This window comes from Crotalus tigris, unplaced genomic scaffold (assembly GCF_016545835.1).
Source record: "Crotalus tigris isolate CLP2741 ecotype Arizona unplaced genomic scaffold, ASM1654583v1 scf7180000018371.15429387391:27106975, whole genome shotgun sequence".
Lineage (NCBI taxonomy): Eukaryota > Metazoa > Chordata > Lepidosauria > Squamata > Viperidae > Crotalus > Crotalus tigris.
This window is the reverse complement of record NW_024096970.1, coordinates 4,622,501-4,644,812: the sequence shown is the minus strand read 5'-3', so window position 1 is coordinate 4,644,812 and position 22,312 is coordinate 4,622,501. Positions and strand designations below refer to the sequence as shown.

Below are 22,312 nucleotides of genomic sequence, written 5' to 3'. Positions count from 1 at the left end.
ATTAGAAGCAACGAATTAGAGCCAAGGAATTCAAGATTTGTACCGCATTATCTCCTGCTTTTAGTTCACATTTTATTTGGGCAATGTTCTATTCATGGTGTTCCACTTAAGTTTCAGAAGGGGTTAACTGTTCATTGTGCTTCTGTTTGTGCACACGTACAAGGAGATTACTGCTTGAAAATACAGTTTTTTTAACCATAGTTTGTAAATTATGATAAATGATTTTACATTATAAAAAGCAAAGGCAGCTATATTGGTCAAAAGGAAAAAGCCAAGTCCTTATTACAGTTGCATCTTTTATTGTATCAAAATCACAAAATAGGAAACAAGCTTGCGTTCTCCAGAATTCTTCACAAGATAGTAAGCAAAAGAAGTAACTTGGAGAAGGCAAGAAAAAGGAATCTGTAATCAAAATAAGGACTTTCAAGTTCAATAGAAGCCTCTCCACTTTCCACTTCCTTTGATAAACAGAGAACTTGGGAAATGTATTAGATCAATATCACAAAAGAAATGTGATCCTAACAAAACTTTCACAGAATAATTTGCATACAAATTCAGAGTCTTTCTAATGATAATATGTACAAATCAGGTATCAGTCAATTTATCCTATACATTGATTGCTGCTCAAACAGTTTATATCAATGTAGAGACTCTTCTGAAGCAATGTTCTGACTGTTCTCTATGGAAGGATTCTCTATGATGGGATCTGGAGTATCCAAATGAGGTTCAGCATCATCCTTTGCAATGTCAAGCAGAATCCCAGGTTCCAAATTCCAATCTGTGTTTCCTTTGTCACTGGTTTCTTCCTCAGATTCTTCTGTCATCTTATCCTGGGATTCAGCTGTTTCGTCATCTTTTTCATACAAGAAATTGCAAATCATGTTTGGTCTGCTGTATGAGAAGTCTTTGTCCCTAAGATCTAGCCATTCTATGCCGCCTCCTGCCAAATTAAAAAGAGGGAAAAGAGATAGGAAGGAGTAAGAAGAAAACAAATAAACAAATGCTATTTTATTGAAGATTTGGTTTCATCCCTTATTCATATCTTGCTCTCCTCTCTGCTTATCATCTCTTTTCTGGTTTCCCAGAAATGATACCACATGGTAAATGACGCACAGATTGAGAATGCTGCATAGCAAAAATCAAAGATTACTTGGCTGCTGCTTGAGATTAAAAAGATTCATGTTGAAATAATACTGCAGTACAAAAATAAATATTGCATGAGCTACTACAACAAAACTTGAGAAAAAACACCACTTCCAAATTTAAGGATTCTAAATCTAAGTGAAAAACAGTAAATGGAAATATTTGTATCTCATTCATCTTCAATGCCAAGCCCCTCTTATGATGGGCAACAGCGATTTGAACTCCAGTAATGGCAGATTTGGGTTAATCTGCAATAAATCTGACGTAATGTTAAAATGGATAAATGAAGGTAGATGAGACTCTTGCCTTCCCAGACTGGCAAGATTATTATTCTGACATTTAAGAAAGCCGTTAAAACTCTCCTGTTCCGGCAGGCCTGGGGCTGATGTCCCGGGGGGGGGGGGGCGGGATATGATCGGACTTGCGGTATGATTGTATTATTTTATTGTTTTATTCTTAGATGATTGTTTTAATTTTGTACGCTGCCCTGAGTCCTTTGGGATTGGGCGGCATATAAATAAAATTAAATAAATAAATAAACATACACTAACTCTGTATTTTCTCAAATTGATTCTATCAGTTAAAGAGGTGGGAACATAAACAACCCTGGACATTTTAGTAACTAATTTATAAATATTTACAATTCAGAATATTATGAACAGCTGGTTAAGATCTCATTAGGATAATAGAAAGAGAGCTGCTGAGCTACAATTTTATAAAAGCACAATTAAAATAATCTGATGTCAAAGTGGTACAAAAAAACCATGTATTTACAAGCCAGGAAAACAGCAATGTAGAGCAGTCTGCGACTGTTTTACAAAACAGTAATTTAACTTTGGCTTACAATGTTACACAAGCAATATTGTTATGTTGCTATGGTTTATAACAATGTATTCTGCAATATAATATTTATTCAGTAAACCCCATTTAAACTGTCTGTGAACCCAATTAGAGTAGAAAAGAGCAAAAAAGAAATATATAATATTAAAGGATCTGATGGATATACCTAAAGTGTTTTTTAGATTGAGGAAACAAAAAATAAAGTTTTAGAAAAAAGAGGATAATTTCTAGAACTTGAAAATCACCTATGTTTTCTTCCCCTTCCTTTTTCTCAATCAGAAGTACCCTTGTCATGTTTAGTTTCTTCATTGTGTGGCATTTATATTTTAGTTGCAATTTTTGGTTGCCTTCCACATCTACTATCAGAAAAAAAAGCAAAATGTCATTTATTTTTTAAAAAACTTTTTGAGATTCTGAAAAATTAATATACAAAATACTGCTTACCATGTTCATGATTTTCCTCAAACACTACACATGTTCCAAGAGTATCTGAGGATGAGAGTAAACAAATTGCTGAGAGAAAATATAAACTTATTTTAAAGAGTAATATTTACTTAATTCTATGAAAGAATTAGAAGATTGCATGCATAAATTCAAAATTTATTTACAGTCCAAGATCAAACACAATAAAATATTTGTATATAGTACAGTATCCGGAAGTGGTGTGCTCATATAATAGTGAAGGTGCTAATCTCCCATTCAGAAGGCTGTGTTTAAATATCTGCTGCGAACTCCACTTGGCATCAGGAAAGGCATCCAGCCAGTAAACGCTCAGCTCCATCCAATTGCCCCGACTCTATTCTAAATAGTAACAATAGGGTCGTAAAAAGGGAAGTATATTATACAGCATTTGTAAAAAAAAAATTTAAAAACTGCAAAAGAAATAATAATAATCCCGAGAGCCAGTTTGGTCTAGTGATTAAACTACTGGGCAACAAAAGTGGGAAGACCATAAAATCCTGCCTTAGCCATGAAAGCCATTTGGATCACTTTGGGCCAGTCATTCTCTTAGCTCAGCCCACTTCACTGGGTTGTTATTGTGCAGAAAACAGGACTGGGAAATGTGTTGGATATGTTTGCTGCCTTGAATTATTTGTAAAAATAATAAAAGCAAGATTCAAATAAATGAATAACTAAGTAAGTAAACAAACAGAATCCTAAAACATTTAGCACTAACAGTTAATAGCACTGGGGAACAATCTGACTATTTCTGAAAGCTATAGCTATTGATAAGAATCTTTCAGTCTTCTTAGAGGTTTCTGAAGGACAGTCACTCAAGAGAAGGATAACAGCCTTCTGGTCATAATGGCAGTGTGGGTTATTAACAAGAGGAAACGGTATACTATGGGCATTTTAATAGCACATGTGAGACAGATTCTACCTCCAAGTCTGAACAGAAACAAGTTTGGTTTTCAGATAAGAGGCTTATATATCTTCCAATTGTTGCCCTAATAAGTAGTGCCCCAATTTGAGCTCAAATAGTTTCCTATGTCTACAGAACTGCATGCTTTTCCTTGATTTTAACTTTAAATTTGGTCACCCAATCAGGATTTTTTACATAATCAAAGCAATTACTGATCTGAGATTATAAGTACATTTTTCGATCCATTTATTGACTAGATGAGGAATGTTCCCTGTTTCTATAGAAAATAATAACAAGAAAATAAGATGGTTCTTATGGTACATGTTACTTTACATCACAGCTTATAAAATAGGCTATTCATTATTTTTCTTACCTTCATATTCTCCAGCAAAGATATATCTGTCTATTTGCAAGATAGGTCTCTCTGTGTCAATTCCCTAAAAACATAAAGACAGAAGCACGTTTAGGAGAAAGGAAATCAGTGGATTCAAAGCATGATCTAAGCTGGGTAATATTTCTAAAATTGATAAAATTGACATGTCATTACAAAATGTTTTATGCATGGACAGACATTTATCACTGCCATTTGTAATGAGCAGGAATACCTAGATTTCATGAGTATTCATCAGTGCCCTGAATATGCTTTCTAGAATGAGTAAGCTTGGATAAAATGGGCTGTTGGTTGTGTCTTTAGTACCGGTATTACTAATAAAAATTTACCACATCTAATTGGTTTTAACTTGAAAAGAATTCTGCCAAATTCAGATGGAATAAGCTAAATTTGAGTTTGGCAAAGAGGAAGTGAGCAGAGCAATGCATTTTGTTCTTCCCTAAGACACCAAGAAATCTACAAATAGCAGAAAAAATGCTGTATGTTTTAAAATAGAAAAACAATGATAAACAGGTTTCAATTATGGAATGCTTTAGCAGATTGGTTGCTAAATGCAATAACAATGGCACATGAAGGAAGCAAAGCATCCACGAGAATACTTAGTAAATCATAAAACAAAGAGCAGGGTCAAGATACATGATGTGCAAATGTATAAGGAATACTTGGTGATATTAGATGTATGTTGGTTGATGAACATACTGTATATATACTTTTGTATACAATTTATTCTGATTCATTGGCTAACAGTCAAAAGGTTTTGCAGCACATATTAGATAACTTGTAGTAAGGAATATGAATCTGGAAATCAATGTATCTAAGATAGCTCTGTTTGATAAGGAAAATGGCATAAATAACTATAAGTTGTATATAACAGTGGATAAATCTAGAATAAGAATGTGAATTTGTGTAGTCTGTTGTAATGAATGGAAGAATGTGGTCTATTGTAATGAATGTTTGTTGTAAGAAGCAAAAAAGGCTGAGTAAAAGATGACATTTGTGCCCTCTATTAAGCAGAAACAAGTTAAACTACTTCTGCTATTTCAAAAGATTTTGAATACAATCACAATTGTACTTTTTAATAAAAAGATACATTAATCTGTACTATGTTAAAAACACTCACCAAAATCTTGCATTTATTATCACATTTTTCCAGAAAGTCTGAATCGATTATTCCGGACAATTCTACCACAACTAATTGTTCCTAGGGAGAAAATTACAAAACATTTTAAATAATGTATTTAACAGCTCAAGTCTTTTAGGCTGGCATATATATCCGTTTGCAAATATACATTGTTGTCATAGACCAGCAGCTCCCAACCTTTTCTATACCCCGCACCTCTAGAATGCTTCTGATATATTCTCGCACCCCTTACAAAAGTTTGAAATAATGGCAACAAATTATGCATATACACTGTATTTTTGAAAACCCAAGTTTTCGTACTCCCTGGAATATCGTCTCACACCCCCGGAGGTGCAAGCACCCCTGGTTGGGAACCCGTCATAGATATTTGTTGAAGAAGACACATTATACCCCAATCATCATTTCTTACGTTGCAATATGTATGTTTAAGTATGACTATGACACTATGAAAAAACTGCTAGCCAATGCTTTCTCTATCATTTCATCCAAATATAAAATACTGTGGAAGTTATTTGTATCGTCCTCTGATATTGGTTGATCCTTGTCACTAAAGAACCAAATGAGCTAATATGGTATAGGAATTAGCATCAGAGAGATCTAGGGTCTGTTTTCTTCTTGGTCACTGTAAGTAGTCACTCTCTCTGCCAGATCTATTCCACAGGGTTGTTGTAGGAAAAAAAAATAAGGTAGGATTTTATGCATGCCACCATATAAGCTGCCTTTAGTGGGGATTAAATCTAGCAGAGACGGCTCAAAACAAGGACAATACGCAGCAGTGCTCCTTATGAGCCTCGATGCCTCCTTACCGATGAAGTGGGGCTTACACTGAGGTGGGGATTCACCTTAGGAAGGAATAGGCTGAAGATCCTTTCTTTCTTTCATCAATTCTTCCTTTCGTAAAAGCCAGCCAGCCTATAAGTGGACTTGCGAGCGCTCTTACTTGCTGCAGGTGTTGTGTGGCATTAATGCAGCATAACATATTGAAAAGCGAGGGGTCCTTGGTGCTCTCGTGCTTCTTTGCAGACTTTATATTACCCAAACTAGGTAACATCCTTGCACTGATGCTGTTACCTAGTTTGGGTAACGAAACGTCTGCAAGAAAATAATCAAGCTCAGCGGGCACCAAGGGCCCCTCATTTCAAACCTGAGCTACAAATATTCTCCTGTATTGGTACATTGGCTGCAAGGCAACCCGCAGGCAGCGAAATCCCCCGCGACATCTTCAAGACTCAGCAATCCCGAAGGAAAGAAAGTCCCCTTCCCCGATAGTCATTTGGACGCCGCTCAGAAGCATCTTGCAATGCACGCGATCGCATCCCACTGGGTCCTCCCCCTTAAACCCACCTCGACCTCTTCGGCTTCCTGTGCCCCATCCGCAGCCACCTCCATGCTACCAGGGCCTCCGCCAGTTTCACGTGACGCTCGCGCCGCCATCTCAGCCGAAACATCTCACGTCTTCCGCGGCGGAAGCGCCGCCAGGCGGGCGGAGGGGGAGTTTTGTGTTGTGGGTTGGCGCGAACTTCGAGTTTAGCGCCCTCGTTTTGCCACGGCTTCTTCACGACTTAGTCTGATTGAGGAAACAGTGGATTCGTTCACCGGGGATAAGCGCTTGGTGCGCAGAATAAGTAGTTGAAGCATTCTAGTTCGTCTGCAGACATTGCTTTTTCCTCCTTTACGATTCGGTAGAAGCGTCTCTTAGCCCAGAATTTTCTCTCGAAATACAAATGAATTAGGTTTAAATTATCCTAGTATTATGTAAGAGCCAGCTCTCTAGAGAAGACGGTTGTTGGGAAAGGTGGAGGGAAGAAGAAAACGACGAAGCAGCAAGGTGGACTCAAGTTACAGTTGTAATGAATACAGATTGAACAGACTAAGGACAGATGATGGAGAACATCAATTTAGATAGTCATTAAGAGTCGACAATAATTTTGTAGCACTTAAATTCATCAATCAGAAGAAGCCTCCCAGTTTTTAATTTTTAGAGAAGGGTGGTTGAGTGTTTGAAAAAAGAAATACTTCCCTCTAACTTTGTCCTGTGATTTATACTTTGTTGTTCCCACGTCCTATGATTTTATTTCTGCAAAACCTCTTTATAAATCAGTTTCATCTGCTTTATCTATTATTTGTTAAGAAATTTACTGTGAAGGTATTAGGGTGGGGAACATCTCTGCCCATTAGCATCACTAGGGATGAGAAATACTACTGCAGTTGTATAGTTGATAACATTTCTACAACATAGGGATTGACTTCATAATTTTTTTAATTTTAATATTTTTAAAAATAAAATAAGATCAAATGGTAGAAACACCATCAAAGCCTGGACCATACTCGTGATACAATACATTGCTGGAATTATTAACTGGAAACAAGCTTAGCTGGACAATTCGGACAGAAATAGCTAATGACTATTAACCATGTATTACAACTCCACTGTGATATGGATTATACCTGCCCTGGAGAAATGGAGGCAGAGGTTTACTTTAGGTCAAACTGTTGAATAAAAAAAAGCATGCATTGCTGATTCCATGTAAAAGCCAAGAACAAGCACTGATGCAAATTAAAAACTGAAATTTACTGAATGTGCAGGAAACAAAACATCAAAATAATGTAATACAAACAAGAACAGAATGCAGGGAAGGAAAGCCATTACTTGGTAAATTTTTCAAAAGATCAATGGGAAAGTGGATAAAGATAAAAGCTAGCAATGGCTTACAATTGGAACATTAAAAAGAGAAACTGGAAGGTTGATTTTGGCTGTGCAAAACCAAACTATTTCAACCAATGCAGCCAAGGCCAGAATTGGAAAAAATCGCCAAATTCAAATTGCAGATTGTGCAAAGAAGCAGAAGAAACTGCATGTCATATACTCAGCTTGTGCAAGACCACACAAACTGATTATGAATAGCAATAACACTTAGATTTACAAGCCACTTCATAGTGCTTTATATAGCACTAAGTGGTTTACAATCAGCATATTTTCCTCAACAATCTGGATCCTCATTTTATTCGGAAGGATGGAAGGCTGTGTGTCACCAAAACAATTCATTGGAACATCTATAAAAATTATGTGCCAGTAATGAAAAATTGGTGGAAACAGACTTGAAAAAGAAATAAAAATGTTTTTGTTCTGAACTTATACCTATTCAGGGAAAAAACTGATTTCATTTCCAATTTGTTCCTTAAGATTCTCTGAACTGTGCCGTGTACACTTTTTCAATTTTCAATACTTTTGGGTGTTCCTTCTGTCGCATGATAGTTCCAGCATTTATTATATCAGTTGTCTATTTTAGCAATTATGGACAGGGTTGATTGTCATCTGTAAAACATTTTATATCAGTTCTCTCTGAAAGCAGTTTGTAAACACTATTGATTTATTCCACAATATCTCCTGTTGTTTTATTGGATCTTTGAAGTTTTGCATCCAATTTATCATATATGCTTTTATTTGATCTGTCTTATTCTATCGAAGTTTTTATATATGGCCTAATAGATGATCTTGATTCTGTATAAGCATTTCCAATTGTCATCTTTTTAAAAAATTCTCTTTGATAATTTGTAGATACCGGTACATCAGTCATTGTATGTTCTGACTTGCCACAACATAGTAAACAATATATAGGTAGTCCTTGGCTTATAGCTGGTCACTTAGTGACCATTCAGAGTTACAACCTATCTGGAAAACATAGGCTTACAATCTGGTTCTGAACTTTTGATGGTCAGTTCACCACACTTTAAGAGGCACTTAGCAACATGGCCATACTTAAAACATCCTGTGATCATGTGATTGTTCTCAGCAAAATCATTATAACAATGGATTCACTTAACTCAAGTTTGTTTTACAACTGTCATATTTGCTGTAATTGCCACAAAGATTTAAATCATATGGCCACTTTAATGCTATACGACTGTAATGGGCAGGTTCCATTACAGTCCTATGCCAAGGATTACTATAATGGACATTTTGATGTAGTTTGTTCCAATCTGGTCTGGTGATTATTTTGAATTAAGCTCACAGGAAATATTGAACTAAAGGTTATCAAATCACATTTTATCTCAGTCCAACGTGTCTGGACTAGAAAATGGAGCTAATGAAGCCATGGACAAACTTGTGAGAATGATGTTAGCTGCTTCATATTGTGCAAGCTTGATGATTAGAGTTAAAACGCAGAAATTCACTTTAATCAATGATTAAAGTTAAAAGGCAAACATTCAACCCCTGAAATTTCCTCAGATGGAGAAGCAATATTGGAGAAAAAATAATCAAAATATTTTCACATTTTAAATCAATATAGCAGAGCATTGTCAGAGGAAAGTCATAGGTAATATTTACACATTTTTCTGTTATTCAAGAAATTTACTTCACAGGGCAAATAATCAGGTCTGTCAATTACTTATGGTTCCATTATAAACCGGTAGCAAGATCTAAAAATAAGGACCTACCTATGTATACTATCTTTAATAAAGCAATGCCTTTTGCAATACTACTGTACACTATTTTTAAATCACGCTTATAGTCATTCTTTTACCACCCATATAAATTTTGTAACTGTCTCCCCATCTGGTATGCCACACAGCTAATGAATGGGTAGGAACATGTGCCTTGAAATGGGTAGAGTGGTCGGTCAACGGTGAATTTATTTGGAGAACACCTTCACCAACTTTGGTTCGTGTCTCATTGAGTTTTATTTTCTACTTGATGTTCCGTTTTGCTCTGCTCTTTCCTTTTTTTTAAAAAAAAACCCCTACCTTGAAATCCTTATTTAATTACTGACTTTAGATGGAGTCCAATTACATTAAAATTTATGGATTCTGAAGTTTGTACTTATATTCTAGGGACAAATTGCAAAATTGAGCATTAATATACAGTAGAAGCCATGATGAGGATAACATATTAGCAAATGTATTGGAATAGCCTGTAAGATTTGCAAAATAAAAATTCATACATGAGGGCACAAAGTCCAGAGTTACATAGTCGACTGTAGACCAATCCAAGTTAATATGTTATAGTAAGCAAAAAAATAAGCAGAATACACATAAAACTTTGCTCCTTACCCCCTCCAACATACAGTGTATCTGTAATTTCAGTTTTGAAAAATTTCAGAAATTTTTATCGCTGAACAATAAACCAGTCTTTAAAATTAAAGTGGGTAGTAAAAATCTTATGAAGCTTTACAACGTTCTAACATTAATTATACAGTATTACAATTTGAGAAACTTTTAAAGATTTTTAATATCAGTTTTCATTCTTAATTATCATGCTTTTTCATTGAATAGAAACAGAGTTCTAGTTTGATTAACAAGAATAGCATTTCCAGTAGATTTAATTTTCTTGAATCACCTTGGCATTCAGTAGCACATAGGGACTATTGAGGAAATACAGGTAACATCGGTTAATTCATATCAAGGCTTTGTTGTTATAAACACAAAGCAGAATTATCTAAGTCAGGGTAGTAGCATTTTTACTATTTGCAACAGCTTAGAAAGCAAACTTTTATTGAAGCATTATGATTTCTGGTACAGATATATCTTTGTACATTTTAATGTTCCATGTCTAATACCAGAGATAATTTTAAACACCAAACATATCCCCCTCCCATTTTGTTCAGCCTACTATTCATGAAGATCCATTGAACTGCTTTATTTCTATCCAAGGCTTATGTATAAATCCTGCATTACTTCAAAGAATCTGCAGTTAAACAGATCTCAAGTCAAAGAGTGCTAATGATTTGGAGTACTCATTATAAAAACATTTGAAAAATTGGCCCTTAAAAAGCAAAAGCACCATAAACTGCTAGGTGCTACAGAGACACAACATTTATTGAATTTGGTAGGAAAAAATGTTCCAATTGCTTGATTTCCAAGCAAGCAGGTTTAATAACATAGAAACACTAAAAAATGTTTCCTTTATAAATACAAAAGGAACAAAACACTCGTAATCAAAACATAGCCAAGGATTAGAATGACACATCTATAAGACTTGCTGGTCTCAACAGCTGAAATCCCACAGCATTTAAGGTGACTGAACATGCTCTCTCAGGAACTTGCATTTAATATCCATGAAGCAATATCCATGTCTATTTTGTTACTAATGTATTACATATAAGTGTTTTACATGACTGTATTTAGGCTCCCATATTTGCTTACTGCAGCGAAATCACCCAATGCCTTGTACACCATGTAAAAAAGAACTGCATATTAATTAGGAAGAAACACAGATGAAGTCACAATATTGCTAAATTTAGCTTAAACATCACATGCATTGTTGTCACAGGACGTTACAGACTGGAAGGGTCCGTGTTTGAATATAAAGTTAACATTTGAGCCAGCATATTTTGGCAGCTATTTTGTGCAGTAAATCACATTTCACCATTTTCTACCCAATTTCTCTGCCAAATTATCGTGAAGTGCACCAAGTTCCTAACCAGTTAGGTTCCTAGATGACAAAACTGCATCTGAACTCTGTGAAAAGCCTGGAGTCAATTGTGTCCTTAATTATCAAAATTTTGTTTATATACTTAAACAGATGTCCAATGACTGCCACCAATTGCTTTAGATTGCCTTTAAACAAAGGACATGGAGCAAGAATGGGTTTGCCAAAAATTAAACAATTGTCAAAGTAACTTGACAAACAAATACATTTTCGCCCATAGGTGAAAAGATAAAGTGTTAACTACAGCAAATTGCCACTTCAATTCATTGTAAAATTGTATGCAGATCCAATATGATAAAAATTATTCAATATTTTTAAAATGAAAATATCCCACTAAGCGTATCCAGTTTTGTTCTATCAGTTTCAACATCTTAAACTGTGAGTTTTAATCTGTCATTCAGTTGTTGCAAAAATGTGCCAATTAGAAACCACACATTCAATAATTGTTTTAAAATTTGTTACAGCATACAAATGAAAAAAAAGATAGGCAACTAACTCTTTTAGTTAAGTAAGTCTAGGGGAAATTCTAATGAGGACGAAATCCTTGTCTGTGGGGAATTTTTGGTGATACTTGGAGAAAAACTATGTTGCATGTAAACCTATTTGAGTTGTTTTTATAAATGCTGTAGAGTCTCATACAGTAAAATGTTTCTACATGCGCTTCAGTTTCACAGCAAAAGTGAAATAGAATATCTAAACACAGAAGAGAGTGTTCATGCAATATATCTAAAACTCTGTTATAATAATGCATACAATTGAAAATTATACTATGATTACATCTAGGGCTTTCTGCAACTACGAGGTGGATATGAAAAATATGGCCCCTTGTATCATTTACTAGAAAGCAACCACCACCACCTCTAATGGGTATATTTTTGCGTTTTTTCTTCTTCATTCCTTTTAATCAACTTTGCTGCTTATTCTTGGCAAAACTGGTAAAAACGAAGTTGTAGTCATTAAACTGGGCAATCTGGCGATCAAGACGCTTAAAACCTTCAATCTTCTGGGCTGAAGAAAACACGGTGCGACATTTTGAGCTCTAAAAGAAAGGAAAGGTACTAAAATCTTTGAGAAAACTAATCAAACATAAAATCAGCTTTGGACTATTACAATGCCCTGTCCTATATAAGAATTGTTTGTGAGCTGGGTGACAAGAACCACAGTTGGTAGGTATAATTATTTGAAAGAACAAGAGAATGAATGCGGGTGAATAAGCTGAGAAATGTTTCACAATAATTTTGAGAGTGATAAAATTATGTAGAAGAAAAAAAATAGAGTAGCAAATAAAACCAATTTGAAAGGATATGTTATTTCCACAATGGAAAATGAAAAGGATAAATTTAAAATGAAATTAACAGATTTAACAATTACACTCAGGAATTATAGAAACCAGGAAAAGCAGTAGAAAAAAATGTATCTGAGGGATTAATTCTATTAAGAACTCAGTAAGAATTCTTGAGTAAAAATTTGGCTTCCCAAAACCACAGAATATATCTATTAGAAAATATGTACAAGACGGATCGACCAGATTAATAAACAAGTAGAATATAAGAATATGTGTGCTTGACTACTTATTAAATGTATACTGTATGCAGCAATCTTCTGGATATGTAGAACTAAGATGATCCCTTTCACAAATCAGTTGCAAAAAGATCAAGTTTTACAAGAATGATTCAAAATCAGAAAATTACATTAAATAATTTTAAAATCAGCAATTACAGTGATTATGCAGCTACTGTTAATTTCTGAGAAACTGGTTATGGTGGAAAAAGCCTTAGGTACTCTGCCACAGAACAGTTCTATTTCCATAAACCATCTATTTTAAGGATATGCACAATAATTGAAAATACATATGCTTCAAAGTTTATATCTTTGAATTTCTATAGGTTGTATAACATTTACCTCATATAAGTTTATAAGGACTGCATTAAATGAGGTAGCTATAGCCATAGGAACATATGCCAAGTAAGTCTGTTATGATGAAATTCAACTACGTTCCGTAAATTGATAAAGACGTTAGTCAATTGGAGGACTTGGAGCTCCTTCTTAACTATTACAGATTCAGTTATTTGTTTACTTCTGTATGGATGGGAAATACAATTTCTAGTCCCAAACTAAACGCAATTATTCAATTATGTGACTTAGGAGTTTTTTAAAAATATATCCAAAAGATCTGTCCCATGTTCCCAAAAGAAAAGATGTTTTACCTGATTAACGAAGAGAGTTGTCACAAATTTTCCTGGCTTAAAAATGTCTATGACTTTCCTAACTAGGTCATCATAGGATGTCTGACTTATGTTTGTTTCAAAACTAACATATGAGAACTCTGGTTCTGGAGTGATGTGAATAGTCCAATAAGTTCCCTGGAGAGGAGCAAAATAGATAACCTATATTAGTATTTTTAATGTAGTTACATTATTTCTGCAAATACTCAATGGAATATAAAAAAAATATCATACTCACATCTGTTTTCATCCCATTCATTGAATACCCACAAGGATTGAACATTGTAGCATCAATGACAGAACCTGGTATCAGGTCACGAATTCCACTCACCTATAAAATAAAGAAGATTCATACTGAGGAATATTATTTCAGAAGATTCATGTTATGTCTACTACAGTTATTGTTCATCCAAATCATTAAACTTTTCTTGTTTCAAAGAGATGAGGTCCCATCTGAGACCCATCTTGTTTCACAGAGTCCTGAAGACCCGGTTGTTTATTAAGATGGTTGAAGCCCCTTCTGAATAGTGTGCCCATAATTTTTTTTTGTTACTGTCCAGTTTTACCATTTTTTGCTCCTTTTTAAAAATTGTTATTTGGTTTTATTGTTACTTTTTGTTTTTTGTTAGAGGTATTTCATTATTAAATATTTAATGAAACATTAAACATTGTTCCAGCTAATATTCTCAGTTACACAGTTTTCCCTTTAGGTATTTTGTTAATTTTGAATTGTATAAACCAGGGGTCTTCAAACTTGGCCCTTTTATGACTTGTGGACTTCAACTCCCAGAATTCCTCAGCCAGAACAGTGAAGTGAAAGAGAAAGAAGCCTAAGAATAAATAACTGCGGTTGTTAACTAGATGATAAAATCTCAACGAAAGTCTTTTCTATATTTATAGATGTAACTCTTGTCAAAGCAAAGTTAATAGTAATTAAAGGTCCAGCTTAATTGCCCCATAGCTACATTTTAGAATAGTTAGAATTCTAGTATTGAGAATTTAATACTTCTTCTGTATTTTACCAGATTTTTTAAAAATCAAACTGAACTGAACTAGAAACTAAAAACCGGAAGTCTGAGAATTCTTGTCCTACCTTTGGCACAAAGCCAGCTAGGTGATTAGGACAAATACTCTTTCATAGAAAGAGAAAGAATGGAATACCACTTCCAAAAACTTACAAAGAAAAAATGTTTAAGCAATTGCCAGGAGTCAACATTGACTTGAAGTCACCCTCCTCTCACAAAAAAACTCTTGTAACTATGTTTTAGTCCACGAATTACAATCAAGAAAATATTTTAGCTTGCTAAAAGAACCCATCATTTGGAATGCATTCAGATTTGAATTATGTAACTATCTTCATGGAGCTGAGGTACAGGTAGTCCTCAACTTACGACCACAAATGAACCCAAAATGTCTGTTGCTAAATGATTGCCCCATTTTATGATCTTTCTTGCTGCAGTTATTAAACGAATCACTGCAGTTGTTAAGTTAGTAACATGGTTGTTAATTGACTTTGCTTATCAGAAGGTCGCAAAAGATAATCACATGACTCTGGGACACTGCAACCGTCATAAGTATGAACCAGTTGCCAAGCATCCTAATTTTGATCACATGACTATGAATATGCTACAATGGTCATAAATATGAAAAACAGTCATAAGTCACTTTTGTCAGTACAGCTGAATTTCAAATGGTCACTAAACAAATGGTTGTAATTCAAGGACTATCTGTATCAACTTTCCAAGGGATTTTATTTCTCAAATTTATATAAGCTATCCATCTCACAAAAAGTGGCATGGATGGTGTACAACAACAAAGATATAAAACAATAAACATGTCCAAAAAAGTCATTTCTAAAAAGATATGTTATACAAAGATTAGATTAGAAAGGGCTCCATCTCAAGTTCTTCTTGAACCTATACTCAGAACTGACTTGTTAGAAACGCCTGAAAATGAACGGCTCTTCAGGACAAAAAAGATCTATTATTCACTGAATTAATCTAATCTATTTTAATTACCACAATTTAAGACTTACACGAGTGACATCATTTGCAGTAACACCATCTTTCATGTAGAACTGGTCCATAACTGCTGGATCAAGCTCGCTCATCAGAATTTCCAATGTTTGATCTGGCTGACTGATTACTCGACTCTCTGGGAAATCCAGAGTGTACAAGTACCTGTTTTAAAAAAGGAATTTCAGAAAAAAAAATATTCTAAACTGGTATAACAGATTGCTACTGCTCCAAATGTTACACTGATAGAAGCAAACTTACCAGCAGTCAGAATTCATACGGCCCATGCAGTATGCTGCTCCATCTGTGGCAGATAAATAAAGTGAAAAGTGGTCTTATACAAAGAACTATCATCTTTTCCTTATGTTGTATTTCCTGGATTAAACCAACCTGTAACTCATAAAGAAATCATGGAACACTGTACCAATAAATGCTTTTAATCAATTGTTTTCTGGCTTTAGATATTTACTATTACATCTTTTTTATCAAGATTTTTTTCCTAATTATTTACTACTGCAGTATATAGTGGTTAAGGCACCAGGCTAGAAACAAGGAGATTTGTGAGTTCTAGTCCTGCCTTAGGCATGAAAGCCGGCTGGGTAACTTTGGACTAGTCACTTTCTCTCGGCCATCTTGCCAGGATGGGTGACAAGCTGATCAGCTATTTCCTTTTGCAACTAGTGGATCGACACTTGATTGATTAAAGAAAAGAAAAGAAAGAAAAGAGTGGACCCTGCACTTGGGAGAAAACACTAGGCAGAAAGAAAAGTATGTTATAAAGCAAAACAATAGCCATACTGTACTTATTGGTATTAAAATAATTTACTGTAGTTACTATAGTAAGTAGCAGTTTCTTGTTACAGGTATACAGAATTTTCTTCCAAAGCAGAAAATGAGCTTTGGGTCTGGTGTAGGTATACTTACTCAACCTCTCAATGGTTCCTTAAAGAACTTACACCTTTCCTTGAGCAAATACAGAAGCCACATTAGGCTTTTCTTAATATGGTACAGAACACAGACAATATTTTGTACATTAAAACATTTTTTGTTTTATTGTACAAAAATCCTATTCTTTAAAGTTAATGCTAATTCCATATTTGTTTCTATTTTCTTACCTTATTCTACTACCTTCCTATTAGTTACTTTTACAACTATTTCTCTTATTCAATCTAAAAAAGGTCCATGTTTGTGATTCAATCTCTATGGTTTAGTGCACTGCTTTTCCCCACCTCAACTGTTTCTTAGCTCTTTAAACCAGTGGTGTCAAACTCAATTTCATTGAGGGCCGCATCAATATTGTGGTTGCCCCTGGGGGGGGGCTGGGGGTGTGGCCTACTGTGTGGGCATGGACAGAGTGGGTGTGGCCTATTGGGTGGGCATGGCCAGCTCTACATCGTTCGCGTCAAGGGTGCCTGTGGGGGCTTGGGCAGCAGTGGGACAGATCTGAGGGTCTCTGGCAGAAGGGAGTGGGACCAGGGCAAGTGCCAAGGCATGGTCCACTGGAGGAGCCTCACTGTTCCTCTCAGGCCATGTGGGGGGGCTGGATGGTAGTGCGGGCTGCCCGGAGCCCTGGGCAGCAGAGGTCAAACGCCCAGCCTGGCCCTCAAGCACCCATGGTACCAAGCCCAGCCCCACTTCCCCAAGGGGCGCCCAGCTGCACTTACCTCCTCCTCAAGGCTGCTGCTGCTGTGCTTGTTCTTCTTACCCAGGTTGCTCATGATGGATACGAGGGCAAAGTCAGAGGGAGGCCCGTTCCATCTCCAAGGGAGGAGACCCGGCTTTGTATCCAAAGCTTCCTTAGCAATAGGATGGGAGACCCCCAGGATAGGCCAGGAGGAGGGGGTAAGAGGATGGTGAAAGAGCAGCAGGGCAGGACTAAGGCAGGACTTCCCTCAAGACCCTCCCTCTCCTTCTTTCCTTCCTTCCTAAGTACAGAGTGATGGGAAAATATTTGAGATGAGGGAGGGAGAAAAGTAGGCAAGAAACACAGCTGGGGAAGTGTCATCTTTCATGAGGAATGAAGAAATGTACCATCGCCTGGAAGTGGCCCTTACCTACTTCACATATCTGGCTTGGTGGGCTCTGGGGGAGGGGATGCCATGAGCAGCATGAGAGTCAACATTACCTGCGCAATGCCGCCCAACCCCCAGCCTGCCAGGTTTCGGCAGGTAGCGAGATGCTTTCCTCACAGCGCTGAGAGGCTGAGCCAGGTGGCACAAATCTGAAAAGAAGCATGATGCCGCCAGCCCCCAGCCTGCCCAGTCTCGGCAGGCAGTGGGGTGCTCTCCTCACAGCGCCGAGAGGCTGAACCAGGCGGCGTGAATCCAAAAAAGAAGCACGATGCCACCCAGCCTGCCCGGTTTTGGCAGGCAGCAGAGCGCTCTCCTCACAGCGCCAAGAGATTGAGCCGGGAGGTGCGAAGCTCACCAACTTTGCACCTTGCTGGCTGCTGAAACTGGGCAGGCTGGGGGCTAGGCAGCATTGCACTTCTCATCAGTTTTGTGCCACCCGGCTCAGCCTCTCAGCGCTGTGAGGAGAGTGCTCCGCTGCCTGCCAAAACCCCTCCCCCAGAGCCCATCAAGCCAGATATATGAAGTAGGCGAGGGCCATTTGCTAGCCACTTCCAGGCGATGGTGCATTTCTTCATTCCTCACAAAGGGTGACACCTCCCCAGCAGGCACCCAGGGGGCGGGGCCGATGCGGCAAGGGCTGGTTCCTCGCTGTTTCCAGATGTTCTTGTGGAGCTAAAACTGAATGTGTTTCAGCATAGATGGCCACCACAAAATTGTACATTGGCTCCTGGCCAGCCTGGGCCAGGGCCAAGGCAGCGGGGGCCGTTCCCTCACTGTTCCAGGATGGCTTCGCGGGCCACATGGAACCACTTCGCGGGCCGCATCCGGCCCCTGGGTCTTGTGTTTGACATGTCTCCTTTAAACCTTTCCTTTCTCCCCAGGTCTTTAGCTATTGTAGCCAATCCCAGTCCATTTGCATGTGAACTCTTCACTCTTCTGTAGGCTGCAAATAGGCTTTTCTTTCCCTCCCAGCACTCCCCAGCCCTCTGTTTCTGGAGCTGGTTTGTGGAGCTCTGCACCTGGGCTGCTGCACACAGTGAGCTTACTTTGGTTTCCAGACTTGCTTGGATTTGCACACTGGTCAGGCCCTCCACTCTCAGCTGGTTCTTCAGCTCCAATAATTACTTTATCTTTTGCTGTCTGGGCACTGCTGCTTAGTTGCTTAACTTTGGGCTGGTGGTTTCTTTTCCCCAGTCTCTTGCTGTCTCCCTGGCTTGACTCCTTTGACACACCCATACCCATGCTCATTTTTGGTTCGTTTTAGGAAACATTCTCCAATTAAGAAGGGGATGGGTCTGTTTTAACCCTCCTTTCAGATAGCACCTGGAATCCCTGGTGGGAAAAGAAATGCCTACTCAATCTTGGTGGTGAGCTCACTCTTCCATACCAAACAGTCTTTGAGTTAACAAGGTAATACACTCTGTCACTATCTCTTTCACTCAAGTTAATAGTTATGTGAACCCAACTTCTTTAAGGAACCAACAGATACACAGCATGCTCATGTTGGATCCAAAGCACCTTTTGCCACTTCAGATCCAAATAATGCACACCTCTATTTTTTACCTGTAGCACCATTTTCTATACTAAGTAGAAGAATCTACAGTATTTGAACAAAATGCATGCTCCACAATTAGCATATAAGTCAATTACAAATATCATGCCAAAACCAAGATCTGACTGTGTATTAAATTAGGCTTCAGTTACAATTGGCATTTTCATTCTTACTATCATAAACTGATTGGTTATAGCAACAACACTGCATCACTGTTGCACGTGTAAAAATCTTCATGGATAATTGTTTGAAAAAGTTAAATAGAATGCTGTACTTGACTGAGCAATCTTCTGCTTTATTATTTTTACTTGTTATATCTTTCCGTTTAGCCATGAAATCATGACTTATTTGAACAGTCTCCTATGCATAAACATTCTGAATAGTCAGATTTTATTTACAATATTGCAAATTGAAGAGATATTAATACATTTACTTACTTGGAAATATTTCATTAAGGAACTCTACTTCTTCCTGGAAATTCCTATGTGGGTACTCTTGGTGGGAAGGCTTCATGAAATTTTTACGTGAATAAAAGAAGCTCTGAGGGGAACCAAGAATTGAAATAAAATAACTATGTTTTCCTCAATTTTACCCTTATATAAAAAGAAATTATCTACTGTACAAGGTTTTACAACTTTATACATATATAGACATGCATCTGTACTTCAATACATGAATGCAGAAATCCCTTAGAAATTTATAAATAATATAATTTGCTACATAAAAAATACCAACATGGAGTATAAATATTAAAAAGTGGCATCTTTAGAATAACATTTATTCTCAACTGGACAAAATTTCTCAACTACGAACTATTTTTATCTTTCAACAATCATATGCTATAAGATTACCTGAAGCCTCACATTTACACTCCCCATCCCCAATATTCCTGTTATTGCAAATGAAGAAGCTAAAGACACAAAAACACAAGCTCTGCTTAGGCACAACAGTGTGGTTTATATTTATCTAAAACCAGAGAAGGTAGATGACTGGGATGATTATGCATACATGTATGGTAAATGTGAAATAGCAATAGCTTTTATATTTTCTTTCTTCAATTAAAGATAATCTTTTTTGTTATTATAAAGTTTCAAAATGATTGGTTCATGACATATTTATACAGTGAGGCAAAAAAGTATTTAGTCAGCCACCAATTGTGCAAGTTCTCCCACTTAAAAAGATGAGAGAGGTCTGTAATTGTCATCATAGGTAGACCTCAACTATGAGAGACAAAATGAGAAAACAAATCCAGACAATTACATTGTCTGATTTGGAAAGAATTTATTTGCAAATTATGGTGGAAAATAAGTATGTGGTCAATATCAAAAGTTCATCTCAATACTTTGTTACAAATATCCTTTGTTGGCAATGACAGAAGTCAAACATTTTCTGTAAGTCTTCACAAGGTTGGCACACACTGTTGCTGGTATGTTGGCCCATTCCATTCCTCCATGCAGATCTCCTCTAGAGCAGTGATGTTTTGGGGCTGTCGCTGGGCAACATGGACTTTCAACTCCCTCCAAAGGTTTTCTATGGGGTTGAGTTCTGGAGACTGGCTAGGCCACTCCAGGACCTTGAAATGCTTCTTACGAAGCCACTCCTTCATTGCCCGGGCGGTGTGTTTGGGATCACTGTCATGCTGAAAGACCCAGCCACGTTTCATCTTTAATGCCCTTGCTGAGGGAAGGAGGTTTGCACTCAAAATCTCACGATACATGGCCCCATTCATTCTTTCCTGTACACGGATCAGTCGTCCTGGTCCCTTTGCAGAGAAAGAGCCCCAAAGCATGATGTTGCCACCCCCATGCTTCACAGTAGGTATGGTGTTCTTTGGATGCAACTCAGCATTCTCTCTCCTCCAAACATGACGAGTTGTGTTTCTACCAAAGAGTTCTACTTTGGTTTCATCTGACCATAGGACATTCTCCCAATCCTCTTCTGGATCATCCAAATGCTCTCTAGTAAACTTCAGACGGGCCCGGACATGTACTGACTTAAGTAGGGGGACACATCTGGCACTGCAGGATCTGAGTTCCTGGCGGCGTAGTGTGTTACTGATGGTTGCCTTTGTTATGTTGGTCCCAGCTCTCTGCAGGTCATTCACTAAGTCCCCCCGTGTGGTTCTGGGATTTTTGCTCACCATTCTTGTGATCATGTTGACCCCACGGGGTGAGATCTTGCATGGAGCCCCAGATCGAGGGAGATTATCAGTGGTCTTGTATGTCTTCCATTTTCTAATTATTGCTCCCACAGTTGATTTCTTCACACCAAGCTGCTTGCCTATTGCAGATTCAGTTTTCCCAGCCTGGTGCAGGTCTACAATTTTGTTTCTGGTGTCCTTCGACAGCTCTTTGGTCTTCACCATAGTGGAGTTTGGAGTGTGACTGTTTGAGGTTGTGGACAGGTGTCTTTTATACTGATAACAAGTTCAAACAGGTGCCATTAATGCAGGTAACGAGTGGAGGACAGAGGAGCCTCTTAAAGAAGAAGTTACAGGTCTGTGAGAGCCAGAAATCTTGCTTGTTTGTAGGTGACCACATACTTATTTTCCCCCATAATTTGCAAATAAATTATTTCCAAATCAGACAATGTGATTGTCTGGATTTGTTTTCTCATTTTGTCTCTCATAGTTGAGGTTTACCTATGATGACAATTACAGGCCTCTCTCATCTTTTTAAGTGGGAGAACTTGCACAATTGGTAAATACTTTTTTGCCCCACTGTATAACGAAGAACAGAATTGATATTTAAGGACACAGCCAATGAATATATATTATTAGCATTTTTTAAAGTGATTTTTTTTTTGGTCAGGAAGTACGTAAAGAGTACAGTTGGATATAAAGCACTTGCTTGCGGTTTCAGCAAGAGTATAGAAAAGGAGAATCAAGAACTTTAATAAAATATATGCCAATTATCTTAAGGGAGGAGTGCTCTTAGATCTTTCTTTCTCCTCCTGACCATTTTACAAGCGTCATATTGAAGCCTCCAATGGCATCAGTTGAATATCCCCCATCTTAAGCTGGCATCATTTAAAGCCAACCTATTTGAGGCAATATTCTTATTTCATCTTTACTATGAATATGGATTATCTGATTAAGTCTGTGCTCCCACTTAGAAGTTGGCATCTTATGTCTTAAAGGT

At 37.2% G+C, this 22,312-nt stretch overlaps 2 protein-coding genes across 3 annotated transcripts in view; both read right to left on the bottom strand.

The window, feature by feature from the left end:
* Positions 1 to 282: 282 nt before the first annotated feature.
* GTF3C6 (general transcription factor IIIC subunit 6) lies at positions 283 to 6,378 on the bottom strand. 2 transcript variants are annotated; one of them, XM_039351200.1, is made up of 6 exons: positions 6,223 to 6,378; positions 4,858 to 4,938; positions 3,720 to 3,783; positions 2,428 to 2,472; positions 2,229 to 2,342; positions 283 to 940 (listed from the first exon to the last, which is right to left on the bottom strand). In XM_039351200.1, the coding sequence occupies exons 1-6, from the start codon at positions 6,310 to 6,312 to the stop codon at positions 639 to 641; spliced, it is 696 nt and encodes a 231-aa protein (XP_039207134.1). In that variant the 5' UTR covers positions 6,313 to 6,378; the 3' UTR covers positions 283 to 638. The 2 variants fall into 2 exon arrangements, with proteins under 2 accessions (XP_039207134.1, XP_039207135.1); XM_039351201.1 differs by having other exon boundaries at positions 2,229 to 2,339.
* Positions 6,379 to 10,083: 3,705 nt separating this feature from the next.
* Positions 10,084 to 22,312, bottom strand: part of AMD1 (adenosylmethionine decarboxylase 1) — a 23,155-nt gene continuing 10,926 nt past the window's right edge. The window contains exons 4-9 of the mRNA XM_039351197.1: positions 19,610 to 19,712; positions 15,810 to 15,852; positions 15,569 to 15,713; positions 13,772 to 13,864; positions 13,516 to 13,671; positions 10,084 to 12,347 (exon numbers count right to left, since the gene is read on the bottom strand). Of these exons, the coding sequence (XP_039207131.1) occupies positions 12,213 to 12,347; positions 13,516 to 13,671; positions 13,772 to 13,864; positions 15,569 to 15,713; positions 15,810 to 15,852; positions 19,610 to 19,712 (675 nt within the window). The 3' untranslated portion in view covers positions 10,084 to 12,212. The remainder of the gene's footprint in view (positions 12,348 to 13,515; positions 13,672 to 13,771; positions 13,865 to 15,568; positions 15,714 to 15,809; positions 15,853 to 19,609; positions 19,713 to 22,312) is intronic.